Below are 16335 nucleotides of genomic sequence, written 5' to 3' on the forward strand. Positions count from 1 at the left end.
TGCTCTGCCCAAGGCCCCAGCCATCAGTGAACCAGACAAGCAAAACCAGGGGGGATGGTGGCCACCAGTGCTTGCCACACCAGGTCTCCAGCTCAGCTCCAGCCCAGGAGCTGCGTGTTCCCTTCTAATGACCCCTGCTCAGAGCTACAGGCAGGACAAAAACAGTCTGCTTTGCTCTGCCACTGATTGCCAAGAGATGGGTGGAGTTCTTACCTGCCAGGCCCCTGGATCCAACTGTGCACATGGATCTCTCCCATCTTCTAGGGCAGATGAACACCCTGAATCCAAGGATCTTGGCAGAGATCTTCTAAGGATGGCCTGTCCAAGGGTTGCATGGACAAACATCTCTTAATTACATCTTGGCACTCTGAAGAGAGAAACCAGGAATCACCGGTCACTTGGAGAAGTTGACCCCCGTTCCTGTGCCCAGGCCATGCTGGGTGTGCCCAGAGCTGGGCCTAAACTTCCCCATGGATTCCCTGTTTGCAGGAGAGCAGGACATGTGCCACCTCCTCAGCAGTTGCCAGAGGGGGATGCTCATGAGCCCACTGCTGTCTCCCAACACTGGTGTTCCCCCCGTGCCCAGAGATGAGGATCCACCTTGGGAGAGCCGTCGTGGGAAGATGATCTGCCCCCAGACGATCTGCTGGCCCTTCCTGAATGGGTGCTTCCCTGTCACCAGCTGGTACAGCAGGAGCCCCAGGGACCAGATGGTTGCTGCCTGGCCGTGGTAGCATCGCTGGTAGAACCACTCTGGTGGGCTGTAGGACAGGGTTCCTGTGGAACACAGACAGAGCTCATCAGGGGATGCTGCTGCTCCCAGAGACTCACCCCAGCATCCCTGGGCATGTGGGGGCTGCCCCAGAGGCACATGGGGTGACCTGCTGCCCTCTCACCAGCACCTGGCACTTGTGTACAAACCTGGGCTTGCAAATGAAGCCACTGCTGCTGGAAGAGGGCAGCAGAAGCACTGGGGAGGCCCAACCATGACCCACAAATGGAAAATCCACCCAGTGGTAGAGAAAACCCACTCTCCTCCCTGCCTGCATGGCCTCCAAAAAATTGTTAATAAGCCAGGGCAAATTTGGGGAGCAGAGGAGTTCAAGCCCTTCCTCGCTGGCACACCAAACGGGGTCAGACACTCCCATCTCTGCTACCCCCATGGGGGTTTTTGTCAGGCTGCCTGCCCCAGCCCCAGCCCAGGGCACAGTGGGTGCTGAAGGCTGTCAGCAGGGCTGGGAGCTGGCCCCTCTCACACCCCTACCCAAATCAACTTGGCTCAAGTATTAATCCCATCCCTGCAGCAACAGGGGGAAGCCCCGGTGCCACACCCACGCTGGGCCAAGAGATGCCCAGGAGCATCCCCTGCAAGGGCTCACCTGCAAATCGGGTGTAGGCTGTGTCTTGGAGGAAGGTGCCACAGCCAAAGTCAATGAGTTTCACTTGCCCCGTGGCCAGGTCCAGCAGGATGTTTTCGGGCTTGATGTCCCTGTGCAGGACCCCGCAGCTGGTGCAATGCTGCACGGCCTCCAGCACCTGGCAAAACAGCCCCCGCGCCTCCTCCTCCGGCAGGAACCTCCGCTCTGCCAGCAAATGCGAGAGGTCCTGGCACCGCTGCGGACGCTCCAGCACCAGCAAGAAGCTGTCGGGCAGCTCAAGCCACTCGAGGAGCTGAATCACTGCAGCACAGCCAGAGGACACCCTGTCCATTAGCACAATCTCCAGGGGCGCACGTGTACCGTCGGGCTGCGGGAGGAGCACGGTGCCGTCACTGGGGCTGAGCCCCTGCCAGGGCTCGGGGAGCCCTCAGCCAGCCCGGGATGCTCTGCACGCCCCGCTGGCCCCACGCCCGCTCTCCCCGCAGGGCTCCCGGCGGCTCCCACCCTGCCGGGCCCCGGCTCATCCCCGCCCGGCACGCCCCGGCTTCTGCCGCTGGCCCCGCTCACTCACCAGCTCGCCCCAGCGCCGGATGCGATCCCGCGGCACCTTTTTGATGGCCACCTGCGAGCAAGGGGCAGCAGAAGGTTGAGCTCGATGCCCGCCCGCAGCGGCCCCGCCTTCTCCTCCGCCCCCTCCTCCTCCTCCTTCTCTGCCCGCCGCCGGCCCTGCTGCTCACCGGGGCACCGTCCGAGAGCCTCGTGGCTGCGAAGACGCTGCCGAATCCGCCGCACCCCAGCAACGAACCCACTCGGTACCGCTCCTTCGGGCCCTTGTGCGCATTCCCTGGGGGCGAGACTCGGCCGTCAGCGCTCGGCCCGGGGCCAGGAACGGCCCCCGAGCGCTCCCCGACCTCCCCGGGCCGAGCATCCGCAGGCGTCCGCTCCTTGCAACGCGACAGCGGCGGCTCGGGGCCAGCGGCCGCGCTGCCGAGCGGCGGAGCTCGGGCCGGGGAAGCCGCAGCGGAGGCGGCGGCAACGGCTGCACCGCCTGTGTCCTCCGCGGGCCCCGGGAGGAGCCGGGGCAAGGGCCGGGACCAGGGCCGGGGCAGGGCTCGGAGCAGGCGGAGCCAAAGGGCGGTGATACCGCCCCAGCCCCAGGCACTGAGGCCCGCCCAGAAGCGCCAGCGCCAGCTCGGCCGGAGCCGGGCTAAGGCGAGAGAGAGGCGGGACGCCCGGGGCCGGCGCCGGCGCCGCGGCCGGGGCCGGGGCCGGGGCCAGGGGCGGGCTGGGGGCATGTCCCGGGCGGGCAAGGGGAGAGGGGAACTGGGAGAGGAGGAGAACAGAGAGAAAGGGAGATCGGGAGTGGGTGAGGGACCGAGGGAGAGAGGGTAAGACAGCGGGAGAGGGAGAAGAGAAGAGAAGATAGGGAGGGTCGAAAACGTGACTTCTTTCGCTGCTTTCTCTTTTTCCGCTGCTGCCGCTGCTGCTGCCGCTGCTGCTGCCGCTGCCGCTGCTGCTGCTGCTGCTGCCGCCGCTGCAACTGAAGCACCGGGGCCGTTTGTCCCCGGGGCCGTTTGTCCGTTGCCCGCTCGACCCTGCCCCGAGCCCCGCGCTCCCCGGGCAGCCCCTGAGTCTGGCCAAACACGGGAACTTTGCCGTGTTGAGCCAAGAGCCAGAGTCTTGATTCCTGCACAGGGGCACAGCAATGCCCTTGGCTGCTGCTGTGCCTTGTCCCTGCTGAGCATCAAACACTGTCTGAGCACATTCCCTGAATGCAGAATTTGTACCTGACCCAAGCACTGCACTTGTGTCTCCAGCATTGCTTTCCAAGAAGAACAGGGGAAGGCAAACTGGGTGTAGCTTATGGTATTTTACAGTGTCTAAAACTTGTCAAGTCTCAGATCTTAGAGGTGAGATCCATTTGGAATGAATGGGATGGAGAGCTAGTGCAAGATGGAAAAGGGAAACATAAAAATAGAGAAAAACATGCTGGTCGTTTCTTTTGGTTTTATTTTCATTTCTTAAAAAAGCTGTTTCAATTTTCCCAAAATCTTCTGCACAGTCTTGTCTGTTCTTTCCAAAAACCTGTCCTGGAGAACGACGTGCAGCTCCTGTCCCAAGATGTGCCCCCAGCTGCAGCTTCTCTTGGCTTCCCACACTGTGTGTGCAGCACAACTCTTGCAGCAAAGCAGGACAAATATTTGAAGAACTTGACAACTTGTTCTTGCTTTTCTTTGTGGACTGGGGAGTTGTGCCATTGGTACGGTTTTCATTGTTACTCTTCTACCTGAAGAAAACATGATGAGCTGCCAGGAATTGTTAGGGAATACAAGCCTGGCTGAATGTGGAGAAAGAATCTCCAGAGCCTGCAGCCAGCAGTGGAGAGCTCATCATTCCAATAGCCCCATGGACATCTTGAAAGTGATCTGGAACATGAAAATGGGATGACAGAGGGAGTTTGTTTCTGTGTTCAGTTGAGATGATTCTACATCTCTTGCACTGGGAGAAATCAAGAGCACAATCAGTGGATGATAAGAACCAGAACATGGTAAGTTGGACCTCTCAGTAGATGAGAGAAAGAATGTGAAAAGGACAAATGCAGGGAATGACTTGGTGAAGTTTGTCTGTTTAGAAGGCTCATTTTTTCCTAATAATTCCCAATTCATTCCCTTTGCTTTTGTCCTTTTTAGCAAGGCTATTTGCATGGCAGAATCCCCAGGAAATGAGAACCTGGTGCTTGTGGAAGTGCCTGAAAGGTGCCCTGTTCCTCTGCAGGGACACTCAGGCTGAAACAGGAGCCTGAGGCCTCTCTTGGGAAGCCTCCTCGGAGCTGGAATTTGTGCCGTGCCAGGAGAGGAGGAGGGGGAGGATGATGGGAGGTGTGTGTGAGGAGCAGGAGGTTTGGGCCGCAGGACATTCCGTCTGTGCCGCTGCCCCGCAATGGGCGGCCGTGCCCGGGGCTCTGGGCCTGCCCCGCGTGCGCTGAGCTCCCGACACTGCGGGAGCTGCCCGGGCTGGGCTCAGGTTCCCACTGGGACTGGGCAGCAGGCTGGGCTCCAGCTGGGATCAGCAGCAGCTGGAAATACCTCTGGGCATCTCCATTTTCTGCTGCTGCTCGGAAGAAGCAATGAAGCGACAAGTTCTGGTTTTCCTTTCTCCTGGTGGATTTTTTCATTTTATTTGCCACTGCAGAGGCAATTTGTGTGATGGCCTCTGTCAGTTGATTCTATTTCAGCAGCAGCAACAACAGGGCTGTGCTTGAGCACTGCAAATGTCCGCTGTGTGGCTTTCATTCCCCTCAACTTAGTGCTCAGGGACTTGGGAGCATTTTGATCTCTACTGATCATGATGCCTGAAACAAAAATCCTGTGTTCCCCATCACAAAAGGACTCTGGGCAGCACTGATTGAAAGAGGTAATTGCAATTGTACTGCTAAAATTCAGGTGGCAAGCAGAAGAGGGGCAAGAGCAGCCGGGATCTACAATTGCAAAGGCCAAGGCACCAAGAGCCTCCTGCTGTCACCTCAGGGTGAGTAAAAGAGAGCTGAAAACAGCGCTGGAACCCGATCCTTTCTTCCTCTGAGGGCTGGCTCAGGGCAGCAGAGGCGGGCCCTGAGGAAGCCTGAGGGCTGTTTGTGGGGGATTGTTGCTGTAGTCCAGAATTGCCCTGGAAAAAGCCCTGGGAAGCCGAGGCAGGAGCAGGTGGGAAGGGCCGGCGCTGCTGCTGCTCCTGGCCGGGAGCCCCGGCCGGGCCGGGCCGGCGCCCGCTGCGCTGCGGCTGCTGCTGCTGCCAGAGCCGGGCGGGACTCGGGGACAGGGAATGGACACGGGGGGACAGCAAAGGCCTTGGGGGCTGCAGGGATGGTGGTGCTCGGGCCAGCGCCAGCACAGAGCTTCAGCCCGCAATGAACCCCGAGGGAAACGCTGGGGAAAGGCTCCATTCAGCCTTTCTTTACTCGTCGCTGTGAAGGGACTGAAATAAAAGGAGAACAAGCAGGGCCCGACCCCTTCTCCTTTGGGAGGAGCCCCGCGCCTGGGGCTGTGAGGGGATGTGAGGGGAAATGAAGGGCTGTGAGGGGCTATGAGAGGTTCTACAGGGCCATGAGAAGTTCCATGGAGGTGTGAGGGGCTGTGAGGGGCCATGAGGGGCTGTGAGGGGCCATGAGGGGCTGTGAGGGGCCATGATGGGCTGTGAGGGGAAATGAAGGGCTGTGAGGGGAAATGAAGGGCTGTGAGGGGCTATGAGAGGTTCTACAGGGCCATGAGAAGTTCCATGGAGCCGTGAGGGGCTGTGAGGGGCCATGAGGAGCCTCAGCCCTGGCAGGAGGGGGTCCCACCATGTCCCCAGGGCAGGGCAGCCGTGAGGGGCTGTGAGTGCAGACGTGGCAGCAGAGCGGGCTTGGGGCACCTCTGGGAGGGGATGAGACCCTTCCCCATCTCCACACCACACCAAACCCAGCATTAACAGGATTTTCCATCTTTAGAATGCACTGGCAACTGGGAGTCAAGTGTACAGTTTAATCCTGGTGGGAAGAGCAAAGGAATTTTCCCAGTGAGTGACATCCTGCCATTCTTATTAATGTCGAAGATTTAAAAGTCTAAAAATGAATAGGTATACTATTAAATATTAAGAAATACAATAACAAGAAATAAAGCCCCAAATCCCAGCACCCTGCTCAGTAATATGCTCTTGTCTGTAGAAACAGATTAGTAATATACAAATAAATGAAAGAGATTTCATTTATAATTCTGACTTCTTTCATTTTTTTCCCAAGGTTCTGGTCACTTTCCTCAAGGGACATTTCATTTACTCACCCACTTTCTAATAGTTAGAAGGGAGTTAAGCATACCAGAAAAGGCAACAGCTCCTGTTTCAAAGGGAAGCAGCCACCACTCCAGGAAACCTGAATTGCCCCCAGGCACGTGAGTGCACTTGAAGGGTTAGCAGGTGTTGGGGACAGAGATCTCAAACCCCTTCTAAGGCTGTGAGAAACCCACAAGTGGCAAAGTATCATTGAGGGTCAACTCCAGCTGGATTCCATTCCCCGACACCCTCCAAATGGGCAGGCAGGGCTGGGCTCTGGCAGGGTTCAGTTTTGAGTGCCTTGTGTCCTATGGCATGGAATTGATCCTATCTACTCTTGTACTGATGGATTGTGGTACGGCTGCTGAAGGAGGAGAGGGAATCTCAGGAGACAGGAAAGTCTCTTCTTCTCCTTTCTCCCTGCAGAACCCCCTCTCCAAAGAGAAATGCCTGTGCTGGGTTTCCATGGCACCCCTTCCCTCAGCCCAGTGTCTGACCCACTGTGTGCTCTGCAGGAGCCAAAGCCAGAGCAGTCCCAATATCAGTCACCACATGGTCCCCACACAGCAGGAGAAAGCACTGCTTGCAGTGGGGCTGCTGATCTGTGACCCATCCTGGTTCCATCCACCCCACTCCTCTCAGCCACAGACACCAGAAGGATCCCAGGAAAGCCACAGTGCTCTACCAGATGCCAGGAGCACTCCCTGCTGTGGCCTCAGGGATGCTGGGTGACCTCGTTGATGAGCATCTCTGGCTGGTGATGGAATGTGTGGATGGAGGCCCTTGACAGGAGGTTGGTTGAGACATGTGTGGGGCTGAAGGAGAGATGGCAGCTGTCAGTTGGGAGGGCAGGGACCCCACTTGTGAGTCCATTGCCTTGGACACCCTCAGGCACAGGATGTCCAAGAAGTCACACAAGGCTTTGGCACTCTCAGCCTTCTTTTCCCCAAGTTCCTGCTTTCTGTACATTTACAGCAGAGAACCTTGTTTGTTTTTAGAACTAGAACAAAGATCCCAGAGGGAACAAGCCTTGCTGGTTTTAATCAGAAGCATCAGTGAACAAAATTGTGTTTCCTTTTCTTTGGTTGCATCTTTGTTCCTTCTGAGTGTTCAGGCTGGGTTGTGGGGTGTCCTGATTTGCTGCATTTTCTGAGTTCCTCTTGGATCCTTTGGAGGGCAATAGGTTGTGCCCTCTGAGGATCCTTTGTGCTCCTTGGTGACCCAGGAGAACCTTCCAGGTGGTTTTTGGGGGAGCTGCTGCTGTGATGTCACAGGAACGTTGCCGTGTCCTTGTGGTGTTCCCGTTGCTGTGGGGCACAGAGGCCTCAGTGTCAGAGCGGCTCTGGGTGCCTGCTCATTGCCTGAGGATCCTCCTGCCTGAGGCATTCTCAGCAGCCAGCCCAGCCCCTGACGGGTGTCCTTCTGTCCTGGCAGGGGGACAGACAGTCTGCAGACATGTGCAGCACAGTCAAAATGATCCAGCAAGTGGTTGCTGCAGTTTGCACTCTGGACACTGGGGCTTCTTATGGGTATTTTTTAACCCACTCGGCCCCTAAGTCGAGGATTTCCCCAGGTGCACCATATGTGCCTTTGGGATTGCTGCGGGCTTTCCATTCTTCCTTTGGAATGGAGGTGATTTTGAAAGAAAATTGCCATTAAGATGCCATTTCTTTGGGAGAGTTCCTGCCAAAGATTCTTAATAAAGGGGTTGTTTGTAGCCAGCAGGTTGTGCACAGCATTTGGAATGGAGCCTGGGGGGGTTCTGTTCCTCAAGAGGAGAGCCTGTGGCAGCGGACCCTGGCACTCCCTCCATTTGCTGGTCCAGCCAAAAACTGGACACAGCCTAATATTTTGTGCTGTTCTCTTGCCTGCTGTGTGATCCAAAAGGACTGTGGCTCCAGGAGGGAAATTGTGAAAGGAAAATGCTCTCTCTTGGCATTGACTTGTTGTGTGGGAGTTTCCAGCACAGGCAGCTTTTTCTCCTAACAGCGTCTGGTTCAGGTGAAGGTCACCTCACACATGGATACTGCAAAGCTCCTTCTTCAGTGAGTGGGAAAGGAACCTGTGGTGTTCAGAGATCCCAGTTGTTCCCTTTCAACACCAATATGAGCCCAGTAAGCTCCAGGATGATCCTTGTCACATGCCAGCACTCCCAGGATGGTCCCAGTTGCCTCTGGCTAGATCAACCCTGTCAGTCCCAGTATGATGCCATTTGCCCCTAGTGTGCTCCCAGTTGCTCCCAGTTACCCCCAGTATGGGATGATGTGCAAGGTATGTTGCCAGTCACTCTCAGATACTCCCAGTATGAGTCCAGTCACTCCCAGTATAATCCAAAGATGGATGGATGGGAGGCCTGATGGAATCATGGAGACCATTGTGACACTCTAGGGCCCCATGGCACCGTGGTGACACCAAGTTGGCTGGGAGTGTTGATGTGCTGCAGGGTAGGAGGGCTCTGCACAGGGACCTGGACAGGCTGGATCCAGGGGCCAAACCCAACAAGGTGAGGTTTAACAAGTTCAAGTGCTGGGTCCTGCACTTTGGTCACAACAACCCCTGCAGTGCTCCAGGCTGGGGACAGAGTGGCTGGACAGCAGGCAGGCAGAAAGGGACCTGGGGCACTGATGGACAGCAGGCTGGGCATGAGCCAGCAGTGTGCCCAGGTGGCCAAGGAGGCCAATGGATCAGGAACAGTGTGGCCAGCAGGACCAGGGCAGGGATTCTTCCCCTGTGCATGGCACTGTTTGGGCAGCACCTCAAGTACTGTGTCCTGTTCTGGGCCCCCCAATTTAGGAAGGAAATGGAAGGGCTGGAGTATGTCCAGAGAAAGGCTGCTGAAGGCTCTGGAGCAGTTGTTCTGTGAGGAGTGGCTGAAAGAGCTGGAGTTGTTCATCCTGGAGAAGTGGAGGCTCAGGGGACACAAAGTGGTGTCAGGGCACAAGTTGGACTTGATGATCTCCAAGGTCTTTTCCAACACTGCTGATTCTGTAATTCTCTGAAACCACCCTTGGAGCAGGTGCAGGATGAGCCCTGGGCCTCCTCTTCGCAACTTCCAGCAGCCCAGGTCCCTCAGCTTCTCCACATGGGCCCGAAAACCCATCCTGTCAGTCCTGCAGAGCCTTTCCAGCTCCTCCTCATTGCCCAGAACAGGGAGCCCCACAGACAGACACAGCAGCCCAGATGTACCCCCCTGGCCTCTGCTGCCTCTGGCAAGGGAGCAGCACGAGGCACTGCAGGACCCTGCAGACAATTCCTGAAGCACCTGTAGGATGATCCTGCTCCCCGAGGGGCCTTCTCATGGTGCCAGCTCAGGAACTGAAATGGGGAGTGGGGCCAGAGAGGAAAGGGCAAACAGGGATGGGCTGTTTGCAGGGCAGGGAACAGAGGTGGGAAATAGGAAGAAATCTGGAGCAGGAAGAGTAAAGAAAGCAAAGGTGAAGCAAAGGAAATGCTCAGGGCAGTCTGGGGGTGGCTGCCAGGCAGCCCTGGCTCTGAGCAACAACATCTGCAGTGGCGCAGGAAACTCACAGCTCATGGGAACAAACTTTCTGTGTGACTTCAGAGGCCACGACAAACCTGAGTGGTTTCCCTCCCATCCCCCAGTCCTTCCTGGCCCCAGGGGCTGATGGCATTTGTGCTCCCTCAGGTTCATCTCCCCACAGCAGCACCATGGGGGTGCTGATGCCTGCTCTGGGCAGTGCAAACAGGGGCTCCTGAGCCAGTGCTGCTGTGTCTGTGCCTGCAAGGATGAGGCACCTCTGTGAGCTGGGGGAGAGGCCAGGGCTGCACAGGGATGATGTTGTTGGCAGCTCCGTGAGGATTCTCTGGGACCCTGGGGTGTCCAGAACAGTGGGGATGGATCAGCCCCTGCTCTGCTGCTCCTTCCTGTCTCCCCCAGGGACCTTGCAGAGCCCCAGCCATGCTGTTTGCCCCCAGCCTGCCCACGGCCACCCTGGGGCTGCTCACGGGGGTTTTCTGTGCTGAGCTTTGGCCTGGGCGTGTTCCTGAGAGAGCTTGGACAAGGAGCCTGGAGCCCCCAGGCCCTGCCCTGAGGTGTCAGTGCTGCCCCAGCAGTGCCCATGGCCTGTCCCTGCTGCAGCCCTGGCACTGCCACCCCCAGGGCTGTGCCCGGCCCCGAGAGCACTCAGGCCCTGCAGCAACACCAGGGGCAGGAGGGCAGCAGGGCAGTGACACGGGAGCAGCACTGGCAACACCAAGTGCTGCTGCTCCTGGGCACAGCTGCTGTGCCAGCACTGATCTGCCCCAGCTCTGCACACAGACACTGCTGCTGCAGCTCCAGAGAAGGGAACAAAAGGGAGATCTCTGCAGAAAACTTTGCTGGGAGACCCTTTAGTTCCTTTAAAGCCACCAAGAGCACAGCCCCTCATTGACACAGTCTGTGGCCAAAGGGAAGATGGAGAGAGAAACAAAATGAGAAATGGCACAAACTATGATATTTTATTGTGGACATGATCTAAAAATTAAAACAAAGAAAACATCCAAAATGAAACCAACAAGAACAATCAAGAATGACTTTTATTACAAGTGATTTGCAGAAATTGGCCAGCAGTTTAATGTGTCTGAAACCATCCAGTCATCAGTCTCCACACTGCAGCCTTGAGCTCCTGGTTCCTCAGGCTGTAGATGAGGGGGTTCAGGGCTGGAGGCACCACCGAGTACAGAACTGACACTGCCAGATCCAGGGATGGGGAGGAGATGGAGGGGGGCTTCAGGTAGGCACATACGGAAGTGCTGAGGAACAGGGAGAGCACAGCCAGGTGAGGGAGGCAGGTGGAAAAGGCTTTGTGCCTTCCCTGCTCAGAGGGGATCATCAGCACAGCCCTGAAGATCTGCACATAGGAGAAAACAATGAACACAAAACAACTAAAAGTTAAACACACACCAACAGCAAGAAGCCAAATTTCCCTGAGATAGGATTTGGAGCAGGTGAGCTTGAGAATCTGGGGCACCTCACAGAAGAATTGGCCCAGGGCATTGCCCTGGCACAGGGGCAGGGAAAATGTATTGGCCGTGTGCATGAGAGCACTGAGAAAGCCACTGGCCCAGGCAGCTGCTGCCATGTGGGCACAAGCTCTGCTGCCCAGGAGGGTCCCGTAGTGCAGGGGTTTGCAGATGGACACGTAGCGGTCGTAGCACATGATGGTCAGCAGGGAATACTCTGCTGAGATGAAAAAGACAAGAATAAATACTTGTGCAGCACATCCTGCATAGGAGATGTCTCTGGTGTCCCAGAGGGAATTGTGCATGGCTTTGGGCACAGTGGTGCAGATGGAGCCCAGGTCAGTGAGGGCCAGGTTGAGCAGGAAGAAGAACATGGGGCTGTGCAGGTGGTGGCTGCAGGCTACGGCGCTGATGATGAGGCCGTTGCCCAGGAGGGCAGCCAGGGAGATGCCCAGGAAGAGGCAGAAGTGCAGGAGCTGCAGCTGCCGCGTGTCTGCCAATGCCAGCAGGAGGAAGTGGCTGATGGAGCTGCTGTTGGACATTGGCTGTGGCTGCACATGGGGACCTGTTCATGGACAAAGGACAGTGACAAGTCAGGAGACGCTGCTTTGAGCCAAACTTGGGCAATTCCCTGTACACTGTCCTGCTGGGTCACACTGGATATTTGGTTCCATGAAGTTCTGCAATGTCACAATGGCCTGCCTCATTCCATGAGCTTCCATAGTGTCACAATGAACTCCTTGGATGTGCAGTGTCACAGTGGACCACTGGCTTCACACAGCCCTGCTGTGTCACCAGGGACTCCGTGGTTCCATGAGGTTCTGGTGCTGTCGCCATGGTCTCCTTGGGTCCACAGTGTCACAATGGACCACTGCATCCACATGGCCCTGATGTGTCACCACAGCCTCTTGGTTCCATGGGACCCCAGTGCACAAAAAGTGGAGGCAGAGCCCTGAGGAGAGCAGGTGGGACATGGTGGAATGGGACATGGAGCTGCAGAGCTCAGGGGAAAAGGTTCTGCTTCAGGGCACAGGGATGTCAGTCCCAGGTGAGCCATGTCAGACATGGTGAGGTTGGGGGTGAGGAGCATGTTGGCAGAACAGGGTTAGCCCTCAAGGGGCTCATTGTTCTATGTGCCCAGACCTCCTAAGGAGACACTCAGCATCAGGATCACCTGGGGAATGCTTCTATCAGCTCTTCTCTGAAATTAAAAAGAAAAAGAAAAATTCTCTTGATTAAAGAAGTCATGAGGTTCACTTTGAAATCTTCCTTCTTAATAGAACTCCAAACTGACTCCAATGGGCTGCAGAAGTCTCCTTGAAGACAATTGGAGGAATACAAGGAGCTTCTGAGGGTTTCCTGTATTTTAATGAGTCCCACAATGGTTTTGGGGCTGAGTCCAGGACCCTCAGGCACTGAGAGAAGGTTGAAGAAGCTGCTCAAAGAGTCAGAAGCAAAACTCCAAGTCCATTGGAGCATCAATGGGCCCCACTGAGGGCAGGGACTGCCAAAGGCTCACCAGGGACTGGTGAGGGCAGATCCTGGAGGCCAGGATTGTCAGGAGCCAAAGGCTCTGAGCAGGGAGCTGCAATGCTGAGCAAGCCCTGGGTGGGTTGGAGGCAGCAGAAAGGCCAAGCCCTGAGCACAGGCCTGGCACAGCAGGGCCTGTCCCTCACAGGTGGCTCGGGGCTCTTTGTGGGGCAGTGGGATATGAGGGGCAGCAAGGACAAAGTCCATAAACCTGTGTGGCACTCCAGATCCTTATGGAACCAAGGGGCCAGTGGGACACTGTGGGAAGTTGTGGAACCAAGGGAATCATTGTGGCTCTGTTGGGCCCATGGAACCAAGGGGCCAGTGGGACACTGTGAGGCCTTATGGAAACAAAGGGCAATTGTGACACTCTGGGTGCTCGTGGAACCAAGGGGACTTTCAGCAGGCCCTTGTGGAAACAAGTAATCCTTGTAAAAGAGGCCTCATACACAAGGGCAGTTGTGACTCTTTGGGGGCATATGGAACCAAGGGACAATTGTGACACTGCAGGATGTCATGGAACAAAGGGGATCTGTGCAGCCTCCTGGTGCCCAGGAGCCATTGTGACACTGCAGGGCCATGTTGAAGCAGATGGCCATTGCAAACATGGGGCTGAGGAGCCCCTGTGACACTGCAGGGCCTCATGGAACCAAGTGGACACGGTGACACTGTGGGCCCTCATCATTAGCAATCTCTTGTGATAGTTGTGAGCATCTACAGGGAGGAAAACCAGGAGTGCCTAAGCCTGTTGGTCCCAAATGTGCCCATCTTCGTATGAGCATGTCCCTGCTGACAGCGGTGCCATGTGTTCCCTCTGCTCTCCAGGGCACCTCCATCCTTTGAGGGATGCCGATTAATCTGATAGCTGACACCACTGGGCAGGACTCCCATGGCCCCAGTCTGACCCCTGCACCTGGGCCCAATTCTCACTCCCACCAGAAGGTCTCACCAGCAGCAGGCACTTGGTCCTTACAGCACACAAACACACACACACACAGAGTGAAACTGGGAATACACAGAGAGCAAACATTGAAGGAGACTGAATAGGACAGGGCAGACTCTGGTGATCAGGTACCAGGATCAGCCAGCAAGGTCCACTGAGCAGCCCCTTTTCACCACACAGTTGGATTTGGATTGGAAGAGCTGTGCTCTCATCTGACCCACCCCTGGAATGAGCAGGCACATCTTTCACCAGATCGGGTTGTTCAGAGCCCTGTCCCATCTGACCTTCCTTGTTTATGGGAATGGGGCATCCACCACCACCCCGAGAACTTGTTAACACAGCAATTATCAATCACAGTTGTTACCACAGCAACTACCAACTTAGGACTCCTTCCTAAGTGTGGTACATAGCAAGCAACCTAGTGCTGGTTTCCACGGCAACTGAGCATCACATGAACCAGTTGTGATGCTCAGTTGCCATGGAAACCAGCACTAGGACCCCCATTGCTATGGGCTTGTGCCATGGAATTCTGAAGCTGTGATGTTACAGAGTCAGCCAAACACACTGCTGATGGCCAATGCCATGGCAACCAGCCATGGAAATGCTATGCCAGGGACTATTTCCATGGTAACCAGCACTTGGGATGGCTGTCATGGCAACCATCATGGATACATTGCCAGGAACTGTTGCCACAGACATTTCAGTGAGACCTTTTGCTGTGGTTGGCTGTCACCACAACCATTTCAAGTGCTGTTCCCAGGGCTGGTTGCCATGACAAGCATTGGGGCAGTTGCTATGGCAGTTGCCATGACAACCTACACAGAGACCCCTCTCATTGCTGCAATTTCCATGTCAACCATCAAAAAACCAATTGCAAGGGACTTTGTAAGACACTCGCACGAATCATTTGCCATGGAAACTATCCCACAATACAATTGAAAGGTCAGTGCCATGGCAACCATAATAAAATTCCACTGCTACAGTTGGTTGCCATGGTAACCATCCTGCTGCCCCATTGCCAGGGCTGGGTGCACAGCACTGACAGTGTTGGCCCCTGGTGCTGGGGGATGGGCACTGGGGACTGGTTTGTGCTGGGGGGAGTGTTACATTTCAAACTCTAAAAGCTTTACAAATTCTTCTCTCGCTGCTTGACCTTTGGATTCTCTATCTGCAGAAGGACATTGTTTCATCATCAGGGATTCTCCTTTAGCTGGCTAGGCTACTGTTCTTTGGATAGCACTCAGTATCCCATGACTCAAAGCCAGCTCTCATTTCTATTTCGATTCTAGGCTTCATATTTTCAGAATCTTTTGCTAAACAATCATATTCATAAGGTTTCCCTGTTTAATCCTCCCCAGCATAGACAGATGACCTTGACTTGGCCCCAGACCCTGTGGAAGAAGAATCAGATTGGGAAGTGGGGGGAGGAGCAGGAAGGGGGGATGCTGGAAGTGATGGCATTTGTGTTCCCAAGTCACCATTGCCTGGGATGGAGCCCTGCTCACCTGGGGATGGATGAACAGCCACCTGCCTGGGGAAAGCAGGGAATGAATTCCTGGGTTTGCTTCCTTGCACAAATTTTCCTTTCCCCATGGACCTGACTGTGTCTGAGCCCAGGAGTTTGGTCTCTTTCACTCTCTGGATTCTCCCCCATCGGGTGCTGCTGTGCAAGGGGCAAGTGCCAGAGAAAAGAGACAGGGAGAGATGTAGCTGTGGACTGTTGCCACGGTAACAAGTACGGGGAACCCCAGCCCATGTATAGAGTCAGGCACAGAAACAGGCAGATGTGACTTTACACCCTTCCCTGCTGTTTGCATTTCCTGCAAGCTTTCTGGAGTGTTGCTGGCAATATTTTTGTAATTTTTCAGGTGATTTGCACACCACCTCACAGGACACACTCATGGTCTCAGGAGAATTATGTGATATACCGTGGATTAATGTCCCTAGAAAATACCAAGGCTCTAATTGATTAGTCACTGAGCCTAGAAGTGAGCAGTACAGACTTCCATTTTTCACTTTCAAGTGCTCATGGGGAAAGCACAGTATATTCTTCCAGATCTTTGCACAACATTTGTTAGTTACATACAATAACAAATCTTATTTACATCACTGTTCAACAGCTCAACATAAAGAACCCAAGCTACTGGCCTGTCCATAAGACTACACAAAAAGAATGCAGCAGGTATGTTTTGCTTCCCACTTCAGATGAATCTGGAATTTTTAATTTTTCATTATCTTTCAAAACATAGTTTTCTTGTTATCTCTAAGCTCTGAAGTAGAGTTTGTCATTGTTGAAATCGAGATTAATCAAGGATTAATACAGAAATAGATGTTCTAATCTATCCTTACACTTTTGTGGCAGAAGCTGCTGTCCCTAGGAAGGCTGGCTGGTAATTTCTGTCTGTGTTCAAATATTTAAAGCAACAACATTTAGTCCCACACTTTGTATTTCAGATAAATAATTTAATGGCATCTTAACATTGTTTTCACAATTGTATAATGTGCGTATTTTATTTCTTATGTAGCTGAAATCTTTTAAAAGACAAATAATTCAATTAAAACTTCAGTTTTAGAAGTTTCAAAACCATTTTAACGTACAATCTAAAACAGCCTAAACAGACAGGTCTAACAGCCATTAAAAGGCAGGAAAAAGCAAGAGGATTTCAGGCAAAAGTGCATACATTTAAAAGCTACATTTCTTTCACTAAGTATTATGTG

General features: G+C 54.5%; 2 protein-coding genes across 2 annotated transcripts; both read right to left on the minus strand.

Annotated features, from left to right (window-relative positions):
* Positions 1-260: 260 nt before the first annotated feature.
* On the minus strand, positions 261-2674 carry LOC131590977 (serine/threonine-protein kinase pim-1-like). Its single transcript, XM_058861395.1, has 6 exons — positions 2425-2674; positions 2117-2223; positions 1951-2001; positions 1380-1746; positions 601-777; positions 261-367 (listed from the first exon to the last, which is right to left on the minus strand). The coding sequence occupies exons 1-6, from the start codon at positions 2672-2674 to the stop codon at positions 261-263; spliced, it is 1059 nt and encodes a 352-aa protein (XP_058717378.1).
* An 8079-nt stretch (positions 2675-10753) lies between these two features.
* On the minus strand, positions 10754-11686 carry LOC131590978 (olfactory receptor 14A16-like). The gene has a single exon (XM_058861397.1). It carries the CDS (start codon positions 11684-11686, stop codon positions 10754-10756), a length of 933 nt encoding a protein of 310 aa, XP_058717380.1.
* Between the last annotated feature and the right edge of the window lie 4649 nt (positions 11687-16335).

The sequence above is a fragment of the Poecile atricapillus genome, chromosome 36 (assembly GCF_030490865.1).
Source record: "Poecile atricapillus isolate bPoeAtr1 chromosome 36, bPoeAtr1.hap1, whole genome shotgun sequence".
NCBI lineage: Eukaryota > Metazoa > Chordata > Aves > Passeriformes > Paridae > Poecile > Poecile atricapillus.